The sequence below is a fragment of the Mustela nivalis genome, assembly GCF_964662115.1.
Source record: "Mustela nivalis genome assembly, chromosome: 16".
Classification (NCBI taxonomy): Eukaryota; Metazoa; Chordata; class Mammalia; order Carnivora; family Mustelidae; genus Mustela; species Mustela nivalis.
The window spans coordinates 63146697-63172859 of NC_139035.1; the positions used below are offsets into that span (position 1 = coordinate 63146697).

The 26163-nt window shown below is 39.9% G+C and overlaps 1 protein-coding gene across 4 annotated transcripts in view; it reads right to left on the bottom strand.

Annotated features, from left to right (window-relative positions):
• The window catches only part of ATF6 (activating transcription factor 6), a 209569-nt gene that overhangs the window by 95136 nt on the left and 88270 nt on the right, over nucleotides 1–26163 (bottom strand). For all 4 annotated transcript variants that reach the window (XM_082704208.1, XM_082704205.1, XM_082704207.1 and 1 more), the window contains 2 exons: nucleotides 21359–21426; nucleotides 16509–16623 (listed from right to left, as the gene is read on the bottom strand). In XM_082704208.1, the coding sequence (XP_082560334.1) occupies nucleotides 16509–16623; nucleotides 21359–21426 (183 nt within the window). The remainder of the gene's footprint in view (nucleotides 1–16508; nucleotides 16624–21358; nucleotides 21427–26163) is intronic.

A 26163-nucleotide genomic window follows, 5' to 3' on the forward strand; every position in this document is an offset into this window, starting at 1 on the left:
CTGCCAGGGGCAGTGGGGGAAATGGGAAGATGTTAGTCAAAGGGTACAAGCTTCCAGTTACAAGATGAATAAAAACTGGGTATCTAACATACAATATGGTCACTACAGCTCACAATATGGTATCATATACTTGAAAATTGCAAAGAGAATAGATGTTAAATGTTCTCACTATTTAAAAATCAATTGAAGCAATGGATATGTGAGTTAATCTTACTGAAGTAATATTCTGCAATATATTCATACATCCAATCATACTGTACACACTTAAACTTCATTAAATCTCAGTAGCCCGTGTGGGAAGGGGGAACCCTAATCTTCACCTTAAAAAAAAACAGCATTGCATGACACAAAATTTCACTATTAATTTTAATTACAAACTATGTTAAAGAGCAAGTCTTTGCTTCATATAGCAGAGAATTAAATTTAAACCAGCCACAAGGTTTTATTCTTATATTAGAGTCTTCCAAGTAAGTGGTATAGTTCCCCAATTGCTAACAAAGCTAACTCTTCAGAAGGCAGTAAGACAGAAATCCAAGGTAAACACTAAATGTTCAAATAATCCTAAATAGCATAAAATTAATGTTTTGTGTACCCAGGCACACAAGAAAGATCACGACCTGAGCCAAAATCAAGAGTTGGACGCCCAACCCACTGAGCCACCCAGGCACCCTCCCCCCACCTACTCCGCTTTCATCAAACTCCTTATCCTTCCCCACTCTCAGCTGATGACTTCACAGTGCAGGTCAGCAGGAAAACAGAAACCCTCAGAGGTGTCTTTTCTTCTCTTTCTGGAATCAAACCTCCCACCTCTGAACCTGTCTTGCCTCTACAATAAGAGGAAGAAGATCCCACCTTCTAACAAAGGGCAATTTTTCTACTAACGACAGGAATTCCACCTTTTTGCTCCTTGTCAAGGACTTAATCACTTCCCCTGTAACACTGCTCTCTTCCTACCTACTGGTTCAGTCTTTAAAATTTTACATTGTTATCTGGGGATTTTAAAAAATCCTTTTTTCTGTTCCCTTTTAGAGGCAAAAATTCTTAAAATAGTTACGCTGTCCTCATCTCTTACTGCCTAATCCATTGTTGTTAATCTTTTTTCTTTTCTTTTCTTATTTTTTAAGATTTTACTTGGGAGAGAGAGCAAGCGAGCAGGTGGAGGAGCAGAGGGAAAGGACGAGCAAACTCTGCACTGAGTGCAGAGCCCAATGTGGGGCTCGATCCCAGGACACTGAGATCATGAGCAGAGAGCTAAAACCAAGAGTCGGAGGCTTAACTCACTGAGCCACCCAAACACCCCCATCGCTGATCATCACTGAAGGGCTTTTGTCAAGGACAAGTCAATGACTTTTACGTTGACACAGCCAGTGGATATTTACCTTCATCTTAACTGACCTCTCAAGAGAACTTAAGTCAACCACTCCTTCCCTCTTGAAAACATCTCCTCTCCGGGCTTTCCTTCTACTTTGTTGATTGTTCTACTTCATAATCTTCTCTAACAGAATCTTTCATTTGGTCCTGGGTCCCCTTCTTCCTCTACATTCTCTTCCTAGATGATTCCAGCACTGCCATGGACTTAAGTATCTCTAAACTGTCAATTCCTAAATTCACTTTCCTAGCTCAGACTTTTCTCACTGGGTCCTAAATTCACAGAGCCAATGTGACATATTCCCTTAAAATTTCTCAAAGACATTTCAAACTTAAACATGTCCAAAAAGAACTCTCAGAATTTTGTATCCCAAAACCTTCCATCTCAGTAAATGGTACCACTATGTACTCAGTCACTCAAGCCAGAAATCTGAACATACTGGATACATCTCCAATTCCACCGAACCTATCTGCAAAATGTATTTAGAACCTGTTTGTCTCACCACTGCCATCATATTGCCTGGACTACTAAAAAAGCCTTCTAACTGGTCTTTGTGCTTCTATCATGTCTCCTTCTAATCTACTGTTGAGACAACAATTATACTCACCCTCCCTACAAACTGTATCTTCATGTCACTCAGTTACTTACATCTCTTCACTGACCCTCAGAATAAAACCCAAACTCCTTACCACAGCTCCCAAGTACTGGCATGATCTGGGGCCTTTCAATCTCTCCAACCTCACTGTCATTACTCAGCCCAACTCCACTGCATTCATGAAGTCTTCTGCCACATTGGTTTTCTTATATAACGTTCTTTCCTGCCTTACTGTCTTTCTGTACGTGCTCTTTTCTCTGCCTGGAATCCCCCTTCACTTTATGATGTCAGTTAAATATCACCTCCCAGGAGAGCAGCCCTGGTCCAATTTTCAGCAGACTTCCCTGTTATCCTCTGATCCCACTATGTGTTTTCTTCATAAAACTTGTATTTGTCAATTATTTTACATATTCATCTGTTTACTTTTGCTGTTTTCTGGTTGGCACCATCAACTAAAATAGAAGTTGCACGAGCACAGAGACTGTGTGTCTTATCTATCATCGAAGGCCTTGCTCCTGGCGTATTTCATCATAATACTCATTAAATAGTTCCGGAAAACAGTGTTTCCCAAGACATGAAAAAAGGGACTCTTAAGGGCACTGGGGTGGCTCAGTCAGTTGGGCAGCTGCCTTCGGCTTGGGTCATGATCCCAGCTGGGATCCAGTCCCACATCAGGCTCCCTGCTCAGTGGGGAGACTGCTTCTCCCTCTTCCTATACCCTTCTTCCCTGCTCGTGCTCTCTTTCTAATAAATAAAATCGTTTTTTAAAAAAGTGAATCTTAAGATACATAAACCTTATGATCTAGTAAGAGACTAATGGAGAAAGTCCTGAAAACACACTATTATGTAATTTAGTTATACATATGGACTTCACTACTGCAACTTACCATCTAAATACAACAAAGAAGAAAGAACATTTTGTTGTCTTGTTTTGCAATAATATTTAAGTTTTTTGAAAACCTTTAAATTTTAACAATTTTATCTAAAACTGTTAATCTTACATTTAATATTTTATAATATCTGTAACACATTTTTCTCAAATTTAAGGTAGAATAAATGGCTTAAAAATGGGAGACTAGAAGACTTGCTTTGCTAGCCCACAACTGTACTGTCTATACTGAAGATTCTGAAAAAGATAAAACTGACACATTTGAGATTCTGTTGACTCCCTGAAAGGCAGAATCCACTCCAAAGAAACTGGCTGAAACTATTAGTAAGAAATGACCATCTGTTCTCTTGTATTATAGGTGTTAATAATTCATTGTCTCTTATGTTGTTGTTATTTTCTAAGATTTGCACCCTATTTATTATCTCTTATGCAACAGAACATTTCAAATACTATGGTGTCAGTAAAGTTCCAATGTCATTCGAAGACCAATCATGTAGCATTCAAAGAAAAAGAAACTGATTATTTTAAACAAAGATGTGATGAATTCTTTAAAAATAAAATTAAAATTTGTTACAGCCCTTCACACTAGAAATGAAAAGACCACTGAAAGCTCTTACATGTTAGGTTATGCACATACAATAGCTCAGAAACTAATAAAATCCTGGACAGCTGACCTTGCTCAGTGCCCGCTGATCAATCAGTAAAAGAAATCCCAGCACTGCTACCCTCCAATCATACAGTAATTCATCAAATTAAAGATTTAGCTGCCACGGGCACCTGGGTGATTCAGTTGTTAAGCATTGACCTTGGGCTCAGGTCATGATCCCAGGATCCTGGGATCAAGCCCCTCATCGGGCTCCCTGCTCAGCGGGGAGCCTGCTTCTCCCTCTCTCACTCCCCCTGCTTGTATTCCCTCTTTCCCTGTCTCTCTCTGTTAAATAAATAGATACAATCTTTAAAAAAAGAAAAAAAAAAAAAGATTTAGCTGCCAGTATGAAGACAAAGTTAGTATTTCCACCACAGAACTGTGCTTTTGTTTTACCAGTAAAGAATCTACAGACTTGATGTTTTATTTGTATTCATCTGACACAAGCTCCAAGTAATCAGCAAGAAAGATCTTTTACAGGAACGCTTGGCAGCAAACAAAAGCAGTACTAAAATATTTAGGGATGAGTAACTTTTTTGAATCTCATCAGTCATCATGGAGCAACTGCACTGATATTTACACTGTTGATGCAGAAGCAACTCTGGTGCCTTACAACACGGCGGGACGCGACTGTATTAGAGCTCCTTGCGTTATCTGTCACCCCATGTTTGGGTACATTCACACAAGCGCACAAATGAAGTTTAACTGAAGGACGGCCCTGATAAAACCAACAAAAGTTATTCACTTTATTAAATCTTGACCTCTGAGTAGATTTTTTAATATTCTGTGTGACAAAACAGGAAATACACATAAAGCCCTTCTGCTGCGTCACCAAGTGTAATGGCTGCTGGAGGAGAATCGTTCATGTGACTGAGCTGTGAGCTGCACCAGCCACTTGTTAATGGAACAGCAAGTTTACCCGAAAGAACGCCAGACAAACAAACTCTGGGTTTTTAGATTTGGGCATCCGATGGACATTTACTGGAAAATGAATTACGGGAACCTGCCACTTGAAGGAAAACAACGGACAATCCTTTGACGATGGTAAAATTTGAAGCTTCACGCGAAAACTAGACTTCTGGAAAATCTGCACCGGCTACCATAACCTGAACAGCTTCCAGATACTTGAAGACTTTTCTGGTAAGATTTGTAGTGGTCTTAAAATAATGAATAATAAAATGTGTAAACATTTGGAAGATCTGCGTGACTCAGTAAGCCAATATTCTCCAAATGAGGAATGCGGGATGTCACAAAATCACACACGGGTAGAAGATCCAAAGTGCAAGAGAAATCAATGGATTTTAATGGACCAGAGAACTAAAAGTTCATAGATTTGGCTTCTGCGCTGCAACTAACCTTTAAGAAACCGTCTCTTGTTGAATGGTATTGAATCAAAGAAGAATATGGACAATTACTAGAAAGGCTTTAAAAAGAGTCCCTCCTTATCCAACCACATTATCTGTGTGAGGCCAGGTTTTCTCTATAGATTTCAACCAAAAAGAAATGATTAATGTGGAAGCAGATACTAGAATCCAGCTGGATTCTATTTAGCCATATACTAAAGAGACCCATAATAATATTAAGACCACGCCCCTCTTCTCACTAAGTTTCTTTGGGTTTGAAAACTACAAAGGAGTTATGAAACCCAAAAAAATCTGAGGAACACTGACCTACATCAATCTAAGGAGCTCCACTTTCTTATTACTCAGTTGGGTCTCAAGGCCTGATGGCAACAGAGAAGACTGGGAAGGTCAGGGTCAAACATACGGAAAATGAGGGGATAAATACCTAACCACATAAGTGTCCGCCTGCACGGCTCTGAGTTGGAATTTCTTCATTTCAAAATCAAGGAAGAACTGTTTTTTGACTATATATCATTCTCTTTAGTTCACACTGCTTGTACCTCCACCAGAATAGATACTGAAAAGCCGCTAATTCAAAGCACATTTTATAGGGAGAAGGCAACCAGTCTCTCTAAGAGACTTCAAAGTAAACATCTGACACCCCGTCCAAGGCAGACTCATTCTTAAGAGAACAAGTTATTGGATTCTTATTCAATAACAAACAGAATCAGAAGAGAAACAGCTATAAAACTTCAACTGCGTAACAGAGGCCTGTTTATTCTGTGGGATATATTTTAGTTTTATTTTCAAGATTTATTTCTAGGCGTACTGTGATAAAATGTAAATAACTCTAAAATTATTCAAAGTACAGGCTATGGAAGATTTAACAGTGTAAGTCGACAAGCTTTTCTTGAATATCTTCATATTCAAAATAAACACTCTGCAGGGAATAAAATGCTAACATCTTCCTATCCCTCCTAGGGACACCATGGTGTACATTATAAACGGGCCCGCGTAAGTACGGGGCTTATGCAGTCTGCAGCATATTAATTTTGGAGATTAAAATGACACCACTGTCTGGTTAGCAACCAAACTGAAAAATAATCTTCTCCACCCATACTACTGACATAGTGTTTCAACTCTGAAATACAGAGAAGATCTGCCTGAATATATTGTTTCTCTCATGCAAAATGGTAACTAGCCTTTGCATCTGAATTCATTAATTTTCAAAGACTGGTATTCAGATTTACCAGGAGACAGAGACAACCCTGATAGAGTCAAAACGGGAGATGATCTATCACACATTCTCTATCACATTATGGGATGATATAGACCAGTTTAGAATATGGTGTCAAACTGGTGGAACTGATATCCAGTCTGGTTGTTTGTTCATTCACTCAACGTTGAGAATCTGGAATAAGCCTGGGACCGCAGTGGATGCTAGGGATGGAGTGATGACCCAGACAGAGACAATTCGTGCCCTCGGGGTGCTTAAGGCACCGGGCGAGGAAATGGACGGTAAGCAGAGAATTACGTCATTCCTTAGTCAGACACACTCCACATGCTAGTCTCAGCCACTCATCCAACCTGTTCGCTTCCACAGTGTCTCCCGTACTAGGAATTAGAAAACTCCTCCAAAGCCTACTAGTAACAGGCTCTTCATAGATTAGCATCAATGCCTTAAAATAAACATCACACTACTACTGGCCTTAGGACTTTCAGGAAAAACCAACTAAGTGCCAGTGTTCAGATTTGCTGATGGTGTCAAATTTAAACAAATCTGAGTCCAAAATGAACAAATCACCACATTTGGGGGAGGGGAGGAAATGACACGAGTGTTTCAGACCTTAATCCTGAGTCAGATCATAAATCATCAACTTTTCCTAAGCATAATAATTGCTTCCTTCATAATTAAGATATGTGACATCATCAAAAGCCTTCACCGAATTTTGTTTAGACATAAAATGATTTACACCCCACTTTGCTAGTTTTCTGACTTTATATGCGGCAAAATATCCAAGACCATCTATGTATAAATTAAATTAGAAATAGTTCTATCAACTTCTATTTTTTAAAATCTTTCACCATTTTTTTAAGATTTTATTTATGAGAGAGAGGGAGAGAGCACAAGCAGGGAGAGGAACAGAAGGGCAGAGAGAATGAGACTCCCCACCAGTCAGGGAGCCTGATGTGGGGCTCGATCCCAGGACCCGGGGATCCTGACCTAAGCCAAAGGCAGACGCTTAACCAACCAAGCTACCAGGCACCCCAACTCTTCACCATTATTAAAAAGCACCCTTTATTTAAGATTTATAAAACTTGATGTCTCAAGGAATACTTTAAATATGACCTTATTTTTTTAAAAATCTGGTTTTAATTGCATACTCTTTTATTTTTTTGTAGTCCCACTGCAAATAAACAAACAAGAATTGTTCTTCAACTTTCTCCATGCTCTGCTTTAAACAGAAAAACATTAATACAGATGAGGAACAGCGACTAGCTTTTCTTTCGAAACAGCTGTCAAGAATAAAATACATGCTCCTTCTTACTTTCGATATACATAAATTAACCACAGTTGCCGTACATTTTGCTTCTATAGCTCTCCCATCCTGAAAGCACAGACGCCCACACACGTGTACACGTGCACCCTGACCTCTCTTTAACTACATCCAGGCCATCCTCCCTTCCCTTCAGGGCCAAGTTTACCAAACCCACCACTTAATTTCCTTCACACTGTCTCCTAACTGGCTCTAGTCTGGATTCTGCTTTGAATCTGTTCTACCACAACTGTAATCTCAAATCGCCAATGGCTTCCATGTTTATACAGAACCAATGAGTTTTCTTCATTTCTCCTGCTCAGTGAGCTCGGTAATGCCCAGGACTGCTGCCCACCTCTTTTTGAACTCTCTTCCTCAACCTCCATGTTTTAAAAGAAAATAAGTCCACTCTTTTCATTTCATCCGCAGTGAACTATTCCAATTCTCCTTCTCTATTTCTAATCACTTCTCCTATGTCTCCCTGCTAGCTGCTGTTCCTCCTACATGATCTCTTCAGGTAGCATGTGGCTTGGTTTTCCAGAGGGCTCTGTCTTTGATCTTATTCGCTTTGGAAAACTAACCTGAAGCAACTCAGTACATGTTTTGAACACAGAGATCCATAGAATTACATTCCAAACTGAATACTTTGAAAAAGAAGACCTCTAGACACAAAAGTTCTAAAAAGGCAGTGTTTGAGAAATGATCACAAACATAGAGCCACACTTTTTTGGTTAAATTCTGACTCTGTCACTTACAAACTGTCATACTGGACAATTACATAACCTTACTGCACCTTTCAAGTTCCCCACCTGCAAAATGAGGATAATATCTGTATTTACCTCATAGGGATATTATGAGGATTAAAGACTGGCATATTATAAGCATCATGAAAGTGATTATTAAAAAATTATAAGAACACCAACTATTAAAAAATCAAACTCACTAATTTATAGGCCCACCTTGTAAGTTGACTTTTTGTGAAAGATGTTTTCCAAAACCCGTAAACTGTACTAACTTCACTAGACTAAATTATTTTAGTAACTTCAAAAACAAATACCACAGATTTCTAAGAGGACAGTGCTCGCGCTTGCCCGCTCTCGCTCTCTCTCTCTCTCTCTCTCTCTCTCACACACACACACACACACACACACACACACACACACGGAGAGAAGCATATCCTAGGTTTGTAGAGCTAGAAGGGAAGTAAAAAGCTACTTCGTCACTCTACAGATAAGGAAAGAAAAAGCAGAAGAGACAAGTGATTTCTCCAAAGTCATGCAGCAAATAATGAGTGGCAGAATCAGGGCTGGAATGTGGGTCTCTAAAATCTCCATGAATAAATTGTTTGTTTTTTAAAACTTTACTTATCTGACAGAAAGAGAGAGAGAACACAAGTAGGCAGAGCAGCAGGCAGAGGGGGAGGGAGAAGCAGGCTCTCCGCTGAGCAGGGAGCCCGATGCGGGGCTCAATCTCAAGACCCCGGGATCATGACCTGAGCTGAAGGCAGCCGCTTAACCAACTGAGCAATCCAGACGTCCTAAACAAATTGCTTAAAAAACACTTTTTCCCCTCATAGAACCATGATGTAAAAAAATATATATATTCTTCCTTAAGATGAGGTTTTGCCTTCAGGAAATATCTTTTTCCTCACTACAAAATCTGAAATTTGATGAGAATAAAACTCTCCAAACTGTAAGCTATCAATTACTGAATCCCACCTTTCTTCAGGGTAACTTCAGCCTTTCAGAAATGACTTTATTCTACAAATAAGGCTCCAACTACATCAAAGCAGACCGTGTGTTTTTATATGTTTCATCGTTATCTGAATTACATGAGTAATTTTAAGTATTCATGGAGAATAATGTCTTCCTTTGTTTCTATAAACTCCACCTCTAGCAATTTTTTGAACAGTAGGATCTAAAAAATAAGGTTAAAGGGCACACGTAAAGAGCGGCATGGGCGGCCAACAGTTACTTATTAGGACCTGCTTGGCACGGTGGCGTGTGTCGCAACAGACCTTCAAGAAGGACAAAGCAGAATGAAGAGAACGTCATCCCTGCCCAGAAAAAGCATGGGACCTGAAAAGGGAGACTAGGAAGCGCACATGAGGGCGCCTGGATGACTCGGTGTAACCAGGTAAGCCTCTGTCTTTGGCTTGGGTCATGATCTCAGGGTCCTGGGATGGAGCCCCACACGCGGCTCTCTGCTCAGCAGGGAGCATTCCCCCCCCAACCTGCCTCTCTGCCTACTTGTGATCTATCTGTCATAAATAAAATCTTAAAAAAAAAAAGTGCACATGAAAAGCACATTATAAAATAAAGATAGCTACACAGAGCACACAAATAATGAACAGACGGAAAATCATCCTGACTCAGACAGATCTGCCCACCACCCTGAGAATTTCGAAGAGTTTAAACTATTTGTGAAATATAAGTTCTCTGTGTCCAGGGCTAGTCTATCTGCAAGTCTAGTTCCAGAGACTACCGAATAACCATTTTTCAGACATAAAACAAGTTACTTTAGAGTTTGCATGGAGAAGTCTAAGTAATAGAAATGTTGTGTGTTCGCTGGCGATCTGTTACAGAGCCAAGGAACAAATGACTGAATCCACTAAACCACACGGCAGTAACTCATATTTAACAAGGAGCTTGAGAACAAACGTTTCTGATCCCAAGGACCTGGCAAGCCAGATACAGAATCCGTAACAAAATGCACTTACACATGCACAAAAGCTACTCTCCTCTGTGAGACATGCTAGGGTACCAGTCATTACAAGGGTATCTATTTTGGCTAAACGGCTTCCTTTTTAGGACACACACAGATTCCCCATCCACCACCAATTGTTTTAAAAAGAAACCAGAAACCATCAAAGCCTATTTATCCTATTCCTTGTTTGAATCTTGCAGACAGACCACTGGGTCATTCTCTACTATTACGAAAGTGTAACCTAATAAAGCACTTCCTCTATAATCAGGTAATCAACAAACAAAAAATGTGAATGGTTTTTCAGTAACTCCAGCAAAACTGACAAGCAGATTTGCAAAGAAACATGACTGACTTTAGAGGAACAGAGTAATTATGCTATCTACATACTCGGCACTGTATCTAGAATATAGCACGGAGCATAAAAGAATCAATGCATTAAATTAGAACACCTTAATATTTGCCCTAGCTTTACTGCTTACAATTCTGTCCTTAGATAAATGACTTAACCTTTCTTTGCCTTAAATTTTTTTGCCTGTAAAACAGAACTAGGAGGGACACTTGGGCGGCTCGGTTGGTTGACCATCTTCCCTCAGCTCAGGTCATGATCCCGGCGTCCTGGATGGAGCCCTGTATTGGGCTCCCTGCTCCACTGACGAGTCTGCTTCTCCTCCCTCCACCTCTCCTCCAGCTCTCTCTCTAGTAAATAAATAAAATCTTAAAAAAAAAAAAAAAAAAAAAGGACTAGGAATACTTAACTATATGTAAGGAGCCAACAAGACTATGCATAGGAAAGGTCTGTAAACTGTAACAGTCTATACACTGAAGGTGTCAGCATTTGTGTGTAAATGAAATGAAAGAGGAAATGGAGAAAGAGAATGTTGCTGATTTAATCATTAAATGAACCTAGGTTAAGTGGATACTCAGACAACTCTGCTCTATTTTTTATAATGTGCTTTAAGCCTGAATGAGATACATTTCAAGGTAAGTTAAAAATCATTAGAAAAAGTCCTATTAAAAGGGTTTTTTTTAAGTCTCTCTTCTAGATAAGACTTTTTTGTAATTGAAAGTATCTTTCCAAACTCATTTATTTACTTTTTTTTCCATCTAGAGAAAGAATTTAGCTAAAAGACAATGAAAGTGGAGATAAGAAAATGGCCAAACTCCAGGACTGATGTGTGCACTTGGGTTGGGAAGTCCCAAAACAAAAGGAGCTGTATCCTTTTGAAGTAGACTTTATAAAGTGACTAATATCCTTTGATTACTAAGGAAATTCCTCTTGCCTCTGAGGATTTTGTATATATATATACTAAGCAGTAATTCTAAGAAGTAAATAAAATGCATCAAAAAACCCCCCCACAAAAACCAAAAAACAAACCCATGCCATTCTTCTAAGCATATACTAGGTACTAATCCAGGCATTACACTTAGAAAATATCATAGTTATTCTGTGAAATTCTTTTTTCTGGCCTTCCATTGGAATCAATCTTTGGCAAACATTTTGAACCAATAACATCGCAAGTCAGCCTTCGAGCCTTCCAATAATTAGAGCTTTTCCTATACTCTGTCCAGGGTTTCAAGTTTCTGGCTCTTGCTGCTGGAATCTACAGATAGTAGACATCATCTTTTCTCCAAAAAAAAGAAAGCAATGAGGTCTAACGACAATCTCCTCCAAAATGTTTCTGCCAAACATTAAAAAAATGAGGACATAAGCACCTCAAAGTTCTACTTCGTGACTGTTAAAGATTTCATAGTCAATCATTTCAGGCAGGTCACTTCTTCAGCTCCAAAACTTAGATTCAGAGACAAGAACAAAACTGATGCAGCTCTGGCTAGTGTAACCATAAGTGGAGAAAGGTCATCTCTAAATTTTCTGTTAGAATTCAGCATAGCTTATGTTATTCCTTGGATTGGTAAAGCAGATTCACAGTTCTTTAGGCAAAGCAGATGCAAAAGTACCCTTTAAATGATTATGAAAAGCAACAAACCTCCATCACTGATTTATCTTAGTGAACCGTTATCTAAAATTGTGCCGTTGGATAAACACTGAGTGGCTGGCATTGTGCTGCGTGTCAGGGGTGGTAATAAAACAGCTATGACACTTCCTGCCTTTAAGAGGGTTAGGACACAGACAAGAAGATGAGTCTTTAAATCAAACAATTAGCCATTAATATAAGAATTTCTTTTTTTATAGAAGTCAGGTTGTAGAGTGTAATAAACAATTTATGAAGCTCTAAGGGCCCATCACAATCATTTTTTCAGAAGAGTGGCCCTAGGCTGTTCCTTCTGCATGAAGTTGCTGGCTCACAAAGCAAGGAACTACATTTGAAATCAACCCTATTTCCCTGGTAGCAAATGAATGGACCATGAACCATGAGCCAGGCTATCTATATAAGACTGTACGTAAGAGATGATGTAAGTATACATACATACACACATACATTCATATATACGTGTGTGCACCCATGGCGTGTACACACACACACACACACACAATCAGATCCTCTCTTTGGGAAGCCTCAGTGAGCGACACGTAAATGAGACCAACACAGAATCACTGGCGCCGCCGTGGGATCAGGAATGGCAACGAGCCACCACTGCAATCTCTGTGAGGCCCAGTATATGTTCCAGTCTAGGAAGCACAAGCACAGGGGGACTATTTGGCTGCTGAGCCAGTTTCCTGCGCTTCTTCAACTCCTATGTATTTTACAATATGACCCTCTTATTTAAGGTTATAAGAATCCATGCCATGTGTACGATACTGTTAGTAAGTTTTTATAAGAGACCACGAAGGTGTAAAATACCCAAATATGGTACTGTATCAAAGAACACAAAAAATATTCAAAAAGAGCATGGTACTATATCTTGAATGCATAAAGTACTCAGGAGGCAGAGGAGAGAAACATGTCCGGAGCAGGCGTACGGCCAGAGCTCAGGTTCCCCCTATGTGTGTTACATTATGTATGTATCTGAAACAGATGAGAAGACAATGTTAAGTGTCTCACTTTTACTTGAGGGACAGGTACTGCAAACAGAAAATATAAAAGAAATACACAGAGTTCCAGAACGCAGACTTCCATCTCACTGGAAAGGACATCTCCGACAAGAACGAAGACAATATGGTGAGCGGACATTCGCAGCCCCGTGAATCAGAGAGAGCCTGTTCCTAATGGGGAGTTGCTCCCGGGAAGATAGAAATTCCTTTCTCTAGTTATCAGAAGACAAGAGAGTGGCATCTAGAGCAGTATTTCAATGTTTAGTGGAATTATAGACAAAGTAAATATCATTTTCGTGCTTTTTTCTCAGTGTTACCTTTCCTCCCCTCTTTGGAAGCACTTTCTTTCTTTTTTTTTTTTTTTAAAGATTTTATTTATTTATTTGACAGAGAGAGATCACAAGTAGGCAGAGAGGCAGGCAGAGAGAGAGGAGAAAGCAGGCTCCCTGCTGAGCAGAGAGCCGGATGCGGGGCTTGATCCCAGGACCCTGGGATCATGACCCGAGCCGAAGGCAGAGGCTTTAACCCACTGAGCCACCCAGGCGCCCCGGGAAGCACTTTCTTATGCTACCTTACATAAGCCTTCTTGAGTATTTGCTTCTGCCCCATAATTTTGAATTCATTTTATCATATTCTTTAATTTACTCCCTCCCTAGACAGACTATCATATGGAATCACTAAGAAAAAATAAACATTAAACTTAATTGGATTTTTTTCTTATTAATTTATCAGTTATACCACACTCAAAGTGACTTGGAAGTTTGAGAAAACATTATTTTCCACCACCCAGGCTCCAAATCATAGTAAGACAAGTCAAAGAAAGGACTAAAAGACAAAATACTTCGAAGAAAATAAGTTATGAACACCTGGAACTAAATAAAAGGGAGTCGAGGGAGTTACTGTGTTGGGAGACAAAAACTTAAAGCAAAATCAAAAGAACAGGAAAAGGTTTGAACCTCTGACAGGATTACTGGGATCACAAGCATTCTTTCCTGCTGGCCTAAACTAGGAAGTCAGTAGTTATCCAAGAGTGAGTCTTGGAGAAAATTATTTCAGCAGCTCAACTGTAATGTGATTAGAGCACGGGAAAGTGGGGTGTGAGGAGGCAGAAGTCTGGGACAGAGGAGGTTTATTAAATAATGGTATACTAAATAGTCAATGGCTACGTCTACTTTTTTAGATAGTAAAATATTTCATTAGACACATATTCACTTCTAAAATTAAACAATATAGCTTGCTTACGGGCTCTGTTATGTCTGGTTTATACGAAGCCAAACCTTGGAGCTTTAGAACATCTGTCTCTCTTAAATTCCAATGCAATCATACGGTATCAATTATAATAATTTCTGTCAATGAAATTAAGAGCCAAACTAGGAGAAAAAGCCTATATCCTTCTGTACAGGAAATGATGCCCTTCATCTTTTTAACGAAAATGTTAGAAGAGTATTTTATATTGAAAAATGGAAGCAAAAACGAAGCATGAGGTCATTACTTCTTTCATTTTCATTTTAGCAAGAACGAAAAGAACAATCCAGCGTTTCAGAACAAATTCCTGTCGCATGACACGTTTACAGTCATCATGACACGTTTACAGTCATCATGATAAAATTAACTTCCTTAGTCCTGCTGTTAAAATAAAACAAGAAAAAATGAAGCAGGATGTTGTCTCTAACTCCTCTTACCTAATGAAGTTCAGGTTCATTCTCACTTTTCCTTGATATAAAACACCAAGATGTGATAAAGCAGTAATTAGGAAATAAGAATCCAAACAGAATGTGACAGATAGTCCTAACAGTTTTCCACAACGTGAGAAAGACTGTTTCTTCTAGAACATCAAAAAGTTGGGGGCACGGGGAGTTAAACAACAATTTTCCAACAGTACTTTTTACAGCAAACTAAAGAGAAAGAGCTCTTATAAACACAAGAAATATAATGTGTATATCTAAAATAAAAATACCATTCATCTTCCTTTGTATATATAATCCCTTTAAAGCTAGGATTATTGTTCTCTTCCCTAAAAAAACATTACCACGTAGGACTTCAACAACCCACGGCATGACCACTGATACATCCAATATGTTTTGGATAAATAATAGAGAAATTACCTGGAACCTGAGAAAAAGTATTCAGCTATTCGAGTGTTAAAAACACTTTCCTCTGGTAGCTTCCATAAACATATACTTCAAGACATTCATTTTTTGACACCCATCGGGGTCTCTTCGTAGTGCTGTGAGATCTCATTTCTAAAGTTTAGTTTTTTCTGTCCACTTTTAACATGACTATGTCAACACTAAGGCAAATACTTAGTTCTCAGAAGCCAGTACAACCGGAGCCTTGCTGAAGCCCTGTTCTCAGCTGCCCCCTTGCTGCTGGAAACGCACTTCCAGGTTGGCACAGCCCAGAAATATACCAACTGGTCTGAGAGAATAAGCTGGGCAGAAGGAAAAGGCGGAAATCACGAGGCGGCACTGCAAAAGTATCCCAAATCTCTAAGTGTGTTTGATCAACAGCTAAAAATATGGGACATGTCTGATTTCTCTCATCCTCAACTGTCAAAGTTCTCTGATCCTAATATCCTGAGCTACTAGATATATCTATATGTTAGGAAAAGAACTGCGTTAGCTGAGAATTTCAGATAGTGAGGGGGGACAACGGTCCGAGAATGAATTGTTTACTCAACAATTAGCATGTGCTTATTTCTAACAGTGCCCCCTCTACATTCTTAAAAAAAGAAACGAAAAGCCTAGGATACAAACCTCCAAGGAATTGTAACTCATTCGTGTGTTCCCGGTTGAACGCACAGCACTCTCACGGAGACACTTTCATGGCAACTCTGGGAAACATATATTTTCATTTTACAGGAGAAGTAGACGGAAAGCACACAGCTCTGCGCCTTGCTTCTATTTAACATCTGTAACGTTCAAGTACTCAAACAAACACTTCCTTTTGCACAAAATGACTAACACATCTTCACCAACAGAAGTAAATGATGAAGAAGCAAGAAAGAACAGGACGTCTCAGAGATGTGAATCCAAGCACTCCACGAACATTATCAGTCCATGATTCACCTTAATCCCACTCCTGGGAAACCTGTTTCTCAGTAACCAAACGGGACTAACACCCCAAAGCCTAAAAAGAAATTTTCATGTTTTTACTTCTTCTGTTAAAAATAACCAGGACGGATATAGGAATAACAAAGAATCAAAATCAGTAGTTTCTATTTTCCAAATACGAACTCGTTGCCTGACCGCAATTCCACATTGGTCTTCACAATGCCCACAGCGCAAACAAGCACGTACTCCAGGTTCCACTCTCGGGACGCGGCTAGACCTCGTCCTGTCTCAGCTCTCCCTCCCTCCCACAGGAGTCCACCCAGTGCCCTGCACCTAGCAGGCACTCACAAATTATTTTTTCTTCCAAAGTGAACTTACCCTTCGAAATGACACCACATAGAACGTGTCTCCCCTCCTGCGGATGGCCTCAAAGAAGTCTTGGTAACTTCTGGGTGATGCGTAATACACTTGGAGCTCACTCCCCGCGTTCCTGCTAAAGGAAGAAAAGGGCAAAGTTTTCTTCAACTAGCAAATTTCATAACCTCTTGAAAATACTCCCCATTCTACGGCTATGTCTGAATTGTAAGAATTCCTCTCACACAAAATATTAGCAGCAGTTGGCAATAATTTTTATACTAACATTCTGAAGAGCCCAAGGTCAGGTTATTTGTAAGGTCCAATTCACTAAATAGCTAAAACTCATTTCTGAATGGAAAGCTCTAGAATTTATCTACTCAAGTGGATAAATGCAAAGCATGTAAAATAATGAAAAGCATTATTTTCAAATGCAAAGCATGTAAAAATAATGAAAGTATCAGAAAACAGATTGCTGCATTGGCTTCCGTGATTTTCAATTTTTTGGCAACAGAAATTAAATCTAAGGGAAACTTCTTCTTTACCACTCCACCAAATCTGGGAGGCATGCTTGCTACAAGGCTGTGTAAAAGGTGGGAAGAATTTAGGATTTGAAAACAAACAGACCCGGCTTTGAGTTTCTTACTCCTCAAGTAGGTATTCTTGGGGGATTTATCCTCGGATCAACATCCATTTCCTCAACCATAAAATGAGAATAACCGTATAAACCCGGATTGTTACTGGGGGCAGAGATGTTATCTATGTAATCTACGAAGTACCTAGCATGGGTCTGCTGTTTCCTATGAGTCACTCAACAAATGCTAGCCACAGATATTAAAAATACCATGTCGGGGTGCCTGGGTGGCTCAGTCGGTTAAGCATCTGCCTTTGGCTCAGGTCATGATCCAGGATCCTGGGATTGAGCCCCACGTCGGGCTCCCTGCTCAGCAGGGATCTGCTTCTCCCTCTCCTTTTACCCCTCCCTCTTGCTCATGCTCTCTCTCTCTCTCTCGTTCCTTCAAATAAATAAGTCTTAAATTTAAAAAAATACATTAAAAAGTACCATGTCAGTGCCTTCATAAAATCTTAACTAAAATTACTGTACCTCAACCACATCATATTCCCAAAAGATATACTCAAATGATATTAATATAGTTTTTAATATTTTCAGTCTTACTACTCAGCATAATAAGCTAACACTTTCAGAAGTTAAAGGAAAATTAAAGAAATAATGTTTCATTTTTCTCCAAAAAGACAACCTATGTTTTCTTTCTTGTATGTTCTTCTATGTTTTCAATCAAACTTTAAGAGGAAGAAAAGACTGATCTAAAAGGAAAATTATAAATGAGTCATAAGAATTTTTTTTTTTTAAATAATTCCACTTGCTCACTGTGAGGCCGTTTCTAACCACATTATTTTGAGTATACAATCGGTTCTTCTTTATTTTTTTATTTTTAATTTTTAAGTAGGCTCCATGCCCAGGGTGGAGGCCAATGTGGGGCTTAAACTCATGACCCTGAGATAAGGCCTGAGATCAAGGGTTGGATGTTTAACTGACTGAGCCAACCAAGCACCCCTGAATGCACAACGGAGTCTTATTATTCATGGTAGTTACTATGTTCTATAAAATCAGCATGAACACTGAGCTTAGTAAAGACTGAAACATTCTAAAGGAAATACAGGGTTAGCTTCCTACAAGCCCCTAGTTACAGCATTTCTGTCATCTGATCACATATAACTTTGTTTTCCGTTTCTGATTAAAGACACTTCCTTTGACATACACATTTTATTCATTACCGTAGAACGCAGTCAACAGCACGGGGTCAGTAACTTAATGCCTGAATGGAGCCGATCTAACATGTATATTTTCCCCATCTACACAACCAGCCTTCTGGAACAACAGGTAGTCCTTCAACACTACTCTTCAGGGCCATTTTAAATAGTGAAATCGCCAAGAAAAAGCAGAAAAATATGGTACTTAATAGACCTCAAAAAGAAACTTGTTTCCAGCATGAGAGCTAAAGCAGGAAGGCAGAGTGTTGCCTTGTTAATTAAGCCTCCCCCAGGGCCATCCGTGCAGAGTCCTAAATGACTATGAGAAGATGCTGAGCACTGATTTGGGGGCAGACACACATTTAGTGAGCACGTGGATTCACAGATACCCAGTACATGAGTAATTCATTTAAAACATCTTTTTAAAGACTTTTTTTTAAAAGATTTTTATTTATTTGTCAGAGAGGGAGAGAGAGAGCACCACAAAGGGAGTGGCAGACAGAGGGAGAAGCAGGCTCCCCACTGAGCAAGGAGCCTGATGTGGGACTCAATCCCAGACCTGAGCCGAAGGCAGACACTCAACCGACTGAGCCACCCAGGTGTCCCTTTAAAGACTTTATAAAAGCAATTTTAGGTTCACGGCAAACCTGAGAGGAAGATGCAGAGATTAAAAATATTTTTAACTAGTAAAGAAACAATGTGCCAACTCAATGATGCATCAAAAACCGAGTATTTGGGTGCCTGGGTGGCTTAGTCGGGTAAGCATCTGGCTCTTGATCTCAGCCCAAGTCTTGATCTGAGGGTTGTGACTTCAAGCCCCACACTGGGCGTGAAGCCTACTTTAAGAAGGGGGGCAGGACACCTGGGTGGCTCAGTCAGTTAAGCATACCACTCTTGACTTCGGCTCAGGTGACAGTCTCAGGGTTGTGAGATCACGCCCCATGTTGGACTCCAGGCTGAGCGTGGAGCCTGCTTGAAATTCTCTCTCTCCCTCTCCCACACCCAACTCTCAGAAGATCTCTCTCTCAAAAGAAAAAAATCCATTAAAAAATGAAAATATTGGGCGCCTGGGTGGCTTGGTGGGTAAAGGCCTCTGCCTTCAGCTCGGGTCGTGGTCCCAGGGTCCTGGGATCGGGCCCTGTGTCGGGCTCTCTGCTCAGCAGGGAGCCTGCTTCCCCCTCTCTCTGCCTACTTGTGATCTCTGTCTGTCAAATAAATAAATGAAATCTTTAAAAAAAAAGTATTTATAAGTATGTATATAGTAAACAAATGAAATATTCTGATAACTAGGGAATTATTGGTTACTATATATATTTGAATTATCTACTTCTACAGGATAATATAGTATCTCAGGATTTTAAACATTAATGGTTACTGATATGCTGCTTACTGCCATTTAATAGTAACTCTCAGTTAATAGGAAACGAACAGCTTTCAACTTAGTGGGTATGTATTCTCGGTGCCTGGTACACAGTCTGGCACGCAGTTAGTGCTCAGTAAATGTGAAATTAACACTAAAGAATTGTGAACTCTAAGTCTATGGCAGAGCCACAGACAGAAGCTGAGATCCTTTACTTCTACTTTCTTTTTTTTTAAAGATTTTATTTATTTATTTGAAAGAAAGAAAGCGAGAGACAGAGCATGAGTAGAGGGTTAGGGGCAGAGGGAGAGGGAGAAGCAGGCTCCCCACTGAGCAGGGAGCCCAATGCGGGGCTTGATCCCAGGACCCTGAGATCATCACCCAAGCCGAAGGCAGACAGTTAACGGACGGAGTCACCCAGGTGCTCCTCTTTATTCCCACTTCAGTGATACTGTCCTGTCCTCAGTATATCACATCACCATCATTACCAGCTTCTGAACATGCCAAGTGCTGTGTAAAGTGCTTTAAATAAAGTATGTAATTTAATCATCAACTCTGTGTGGCCCAAGTATTGTAGACGAGGAAATTTTAAGTAAGCTGCTGGTGTTTATGTAATCACGCGGCAAGTAAGCGGAAGAAAGGATTTGCATTCTGCCAACCCAAAAGCTAGCGTCTTAAACCAGGACACTACACTGCCTCCCATGATGCTGTTCCTTTTAGTTAGTTATGTCTGGTCCATACATTTCAACCGTAGGCACAGCACTCCTTCAAGAATCCTTCAAAATCTTAAGTGGCATCAGTGTGGTCAAAAATGCATTTTTTTAAAGATTTTATTTATTTGACAGGTAGAGATCAAGTAGGCAGAGAGGCAGGCAGAGAGAGAGAGGAGGAAGCAGGCTCCCTGTCGAGCAGAGAGCCCCATGCGGAGCTCGACCCTGGGATTATGACCTGAGACGAAGGCAGAGGCTTTAACCCACCGAATCACCTAGGTAACCTGAAAAATGCATTTTAAGTCAAACAGATCTGAATGGTGATTCTGCCACTTATTAGTTCTATGACTCTGGCCTAGAAAAAATAAGTGACGTGCCCAGTTTCTCTCTATATAAAAATAGGGACTGTGATACCTACACTTTATAAGTGATTATACAGATTCAAAGATTAAAATGCATGGAAAGCACTCAGCAGGACATCTGGCACAGAGCAGACATTCAAATAACATTCTCTTCCCCTTGGCTCACAAAACAGATACAAATCGAGGACAAGAGTTATGTCTATTTAAATTTTACAGCAAAATTATGACTGAACAGCATTCTAACGAAATCTGTATTTAGAAATTTGAGAGTTAGCCTTTTGAAATTATCTGGATTTACTCTGACTGCTCAGAAGCAGTATGCTAAGTGAGCTAAGAGTAAAGTCACAGATGAGAACAAGTTTAAGGTAAAAGGGAAATGTGCTTTTCACCTTTATTAAAATACTAGGCATTTTAAAATTTCATGGCCAGGTTCAGTCATTAAGCATCTGCCTTCAGCTCAGGTCATGATCCTAGGGTCCTGGGATCGAGCCACACACCAGGCTCCCTGCTCGGTGGGAAGCCTGCTTCTCCCTCTCCCACTCCCCCTGCTCGTGTTCCGGCTCTCCCTGTCTCTCTCTCTCTCTGTCAAATAAATAAAAAGATAAAATCTTTTAATAAATAAATAAATAAAATAAAATTCTGTGGCCAAGAACCTTCACACTTTCTTACCTGATACTAGTGGTTTCTGTGTATTGGACTGCCATGAGCTGAGAATTCGAGCCCTGCTCCAGAGCACCCTGAAAGAAAAAAAAAAAAAAAATTTAATGCCATACAATGAAATTGTACAAAGATCTTCCTATAGTGACTCACTCTACATTAACATTTACGAAACTCTCACTAAAGTGTTCACATACTTTTTTTTTTCATGAATATTCTGACATATTAGGTTCACATAACTAAACACCAACATAGAGATTAGAACTCTTCTCGTTATACTCTGGGCTGAGAGATGTGTCTCAAGGAGATTAAAACATTAAGGCATTTCTCATAAAGTTTGAAAATACAGACCAAATGTTTAGTCCAATTACCGCAAGTTTTATTACCTAGTCATAAAAATATTACTGAACACGTAACAACTTGTATTTGTCTAAAATAATTATTTTCCCAATGAAAAGTTCCTTAAGTGTGAAAAGTCCATAATGAAACTAGATCCTAGTGGCGGCTGGGTGGCTCAGTGAGTTAAAGCCTCAGCCTTCTGCTCAGGTCATGATCCCAAGGTCCTGGGATAGAGCCCTGCATCAGGCTCTCTGCTCAGTGGGGAGCCTGCTTCCTCCTCTCTCTCTGTCTGCTGCTCTGTCTACTTGTGATCTCTGTCTGTCAAACAAATAAATAAAATCTTAAAAAAAAAAAAAGGAACTAGATCCTATTGTTTACTGAATTAAACACAAAGATCTTCATGCCATAATATACCTATGGACTAAGCCGTCATTAAAAAGATCTCACCAATGGGGGTACCTGGGTGGCCTAGTCGTAGGACTGTCTGACTCTTGATTTTGGCTCAGGTCATGATCTCAGGGTAGGGAGATGTAGGCTATCGGAGATGGGGCTCCACACTTGACTGGGAGTCTGCCTGAGAGTCTCTCCCTCTGGCCCACCCCTGCTTGTGTGCGCCCTCTCTCTCTCTCTCTCTCTCTCTCAAATCAATCAATCAATCAAATGTTACTTCCTATAAACAGCATATAGCTGGGTCTTCCCTTTTAAAAACTCTAATTTGAGGGGCACCTGGGTGGCTTGGTCCTTAAGGGTCTGTCTTCGGCTCGGGTCATGATCTCAGGGTCCTGGGATCGAGTCCCGCATCGGGCTCTCTGCTCAGCGGGGAGCCTGCTTCCCTCTCTCTCTCTGCCTGCCTCTCTGTCTACTTGTGATTTCTGTCTGTTAAATAAATAAATAAAAATCTTAAAAAATAATAATAATCTTTTAAAGACATTTAAAAATACATACACATATAAAATAAAGATACTTTTTATAAAAAGAGCATTTATTTTTACCAGTTATTTGCCCATTCTGGTGCTCTTCCTTCTGCTAATCTGGAGTTGTACCTGCTATCATTTCCCTTACCCTAAAAAATGTTTAGTATTTCTTAGAAAGCAGATCTTCCAAAGAAAAATTATCTGTTTCTTTATCAATCTGAAAATGTCTGGATTTTGCCTTCATTTTGAAAGGTATTTTCATGAATGTGCCCCTTTACCTTTTTCAGACTCGCAATCTAGAAAGAGGGTAGAATTATGAACTGGGATGAACAAAATCAAGGATATGGTGCTCGGAGGTCACAGAACTTTCAAAGAAAGGGCAATTCATCAAATTTACTGAGTATCTTAACGAGACTATCGGATCCTCTTAAGCATCTGAAAGCAGTGGCTGGGAGGAAAAAGAGGTTAGAGAGGAGTAAAAACGACTAAGCAGAGCAGTTACACTCTCTATGCTAAGACAGAGAATCTGCCAATTCTTTGCATGTGTTGGTATGGACAGCAGCGTAAGCAGAATGACCCTTCCCCTCTGACCGAGAGCTCCTTTTACCCTTGACAAATACAGATTCATCCTTCGCAGTCCTTTCTCTGTAACAGCCAAGAGTCCCACATTTCTGACCAGTACCTAAGCTCATTACAGAAACATATGCACCCAAGACGGCAGAGAAAAATACGTCCATTTAAACTACAGATCACTTCATGTCCAAAGGCTGTGAAATTAAAACAAGACTATCTTCTCTGCATTAAAATTCCTTCAAGATTAAAGAACACCAAGCACCCCTGACATGGTAAATAAACTCTCTATTCATTGACATAACGGAAAGGAAAAAATAGTATGAAAATGTTTATCAAAAGGTAAGGCAAAAAACTCATTTAAGCCAAGAATTTTCATGTAATACCTCCTCTGTGGAATTACCTACTGGCAATTATCAGCCCCTTTCTTGCTCCTCCCCCTGCATGGCACAGGATGGAAGCCTGAAAACTGTATTACACTGTTTTTTGCCATCAGGTTGATATAATTTAGATACTGCCAGAAAGATATGTTGGCACCAGGTTCAGAAAGGCAAGGAGAGAAGAGTCCGCTTTCCCTCCACCCATGGCAGCTGACTGTAGTCTTTGGCAGACAGGTGTGTCTGGAGTACTAGACATCGCATTCTGATGCTACTGAACAGCTTGGTTTGGGCTACTGAGGTAGCTGTGACATTGGGAATAACTGTCTGTAGCCTCCAGGGGTACTAACGACCATAAAACCACCGTAATGCATGAACAAAAGGTACCAGAGAGGCCCAGACTGGATAATCACAGAATCTCAAAGCTTGAGCTCCTCCAGACCAACGTTCATTATTTTACTGATGATAACAGCCCCATAACGGTTATTAGTCAATCTTTCTCAATATCCTTTTAGTGTACTTGTGAACATATCACATACACTGCTCCCAATTAGTTTCCAAATAATCAAAAATCTAACGTGTTTCCATTAGCATATAAACATGTAAACCTGGTGAAATATATACCATCCAAAAATAAAACCTCTTATTTAATTCTTATAGCTACTCCATCTCCCTGCTCCTATTAATGGGGATCATCTTAAAATAATTTTCTCTACTTCTCCGTTTGTTATTACTTACTGAATCCACATCAATTGGGCTTTGTCACTGCCATTCCAATGAAAGGATTCATCAAGGTCACTAACAAATTCTAATAATCAAATCCACTGGTAAATTTCTCAGTCTTCATCCTAATCATTATCTCTTCTTTAGTAATAGTTAATCACATCCCCTTCTTATAAAACTTTTTTTGGGTTTTGGGACATTATTATCCCACATTTTTTCTTTTTCTTTTTTTTTTTTTCCTTAAGATTTTATTTATTTTTTTGTCAGGGAGAGAGTATAAGCAGGCGGAGGAGTGCCAGGCAGAGACAGATAGAGAAGCAGGCTCCCCGCTGAGCAGAAGCCCGATGTGGGACTCAATCCTAGGACTCTAGGATCATGACCCTAGCTGAAGGCAGCCACTTAACTGACTGAGCCACCCAGGCGTTCCTATCGTACATTTTTTCTTATCCATGAGCCAACCACTCGTCTTCCTTCTCTTTTGTCCTCTAATGTGAGAGCTGGCCCAGGGCTCAGTTCCATACCTCTTTCCTTTTTACTTTCTCCCGAGCTGCTCTCATCCCAGATTAAACTTCCAGTCTTGACCTTGCCCCTGAACTCCAAACCTGGATGACAGTCCACTTGACTATCTACCTGACTGTAGTCATATTGAACTTAAGAGATATTTAAATCTTTTTTTTTCCTATTAAAATCTCTTGATTTGGGGCACCTGGGTGGTTAAAGCCTTTGCCTTTAACTCAGGTCATGATCCCAGGGTCCTGGGATCGAGCCCCACATCGGGCTTTCTGCTTGGCAGGGAGTCTGCTTCCCTTCCTCTCTCTCTGCCTGCCTCTCTGCCTACTTGTGATCTCTGTCTGCCAAATAAATAAATAAAATCTTTAAAAATAATAATAATAATAAATAAAATAAAATCTCTTGATTCCTGCCTCCAACTCCTCCTTTCCTAGTCTCGGTCTCAGTAAACAGCATCACTAGTCCTCCAGTAGGCAAGGCACAGAAATTATCTGTGATACCTTCTAATCTTATATCAGCAATTTCCAATAGCACTACTTTCAAGATATATTTGGCATTCGAATACTTCCCCCCACTTTCACATCTACCACACTAGTAAGGGCTGAAATGATCTCTCACCCACCCTACCAAAAGCGCTTCTCAACAGTTTCCTTACTTCCACTCAAGCTCCCTCCACTGTCTACTCTGTGTAGCAGCAGCTAAATAAATCTTTTAAAAATCCAATGTTTATAGCAGCAATATTCACAACAGCCAAACAATGGAAAGAGCCCATATGTCCATCGACAGATGATTAGATAAAGAAAATGCCCGGGTGGGGTCGGGGGGTGTACCCAATGGACTTCTACTCAGCCATCAAAACAAAACAAAACAAAAACAGAATCTTGCCATTTGCAACACTGTGGATGGAACTAGAGGGTATTATGCTGAGCAAAATACGTCAATGAGAGAAAAAAAATTATATAATCTCACTCATATGTAGAATTTAAGAAACAGGAGAGAGGATAGGGGAAGAGAGGGAAAAATAAAACACGATGAAATCAGAGAGATGGAGACAAACCATAAGAGACTCTCAACCACAGGAAACAAAATGAAAGTTGCTGGCGAGGAGGAGCATAAGGAGATGGGGTACCTGACTGAGGGACATTAAGGAGGGCACGAGATGGAATGAGCACTGGGTAGGACACACAACTGATGAATCACTGACCTCTACCTCTGAAACTAGTAATACACTATATGTTAAGTAATTGAATTTAAATTTAAAAAAGAAAAAGAAAAAGAAAACAACGCCTAGTCACATTACAGTCAATTTGCTGAAAAGAAAGAAAATCTTGGCTTGGAGTGGTCAGCAATCAGATCAAGTCACTCCCCTGAGCAAAGCTCTCAA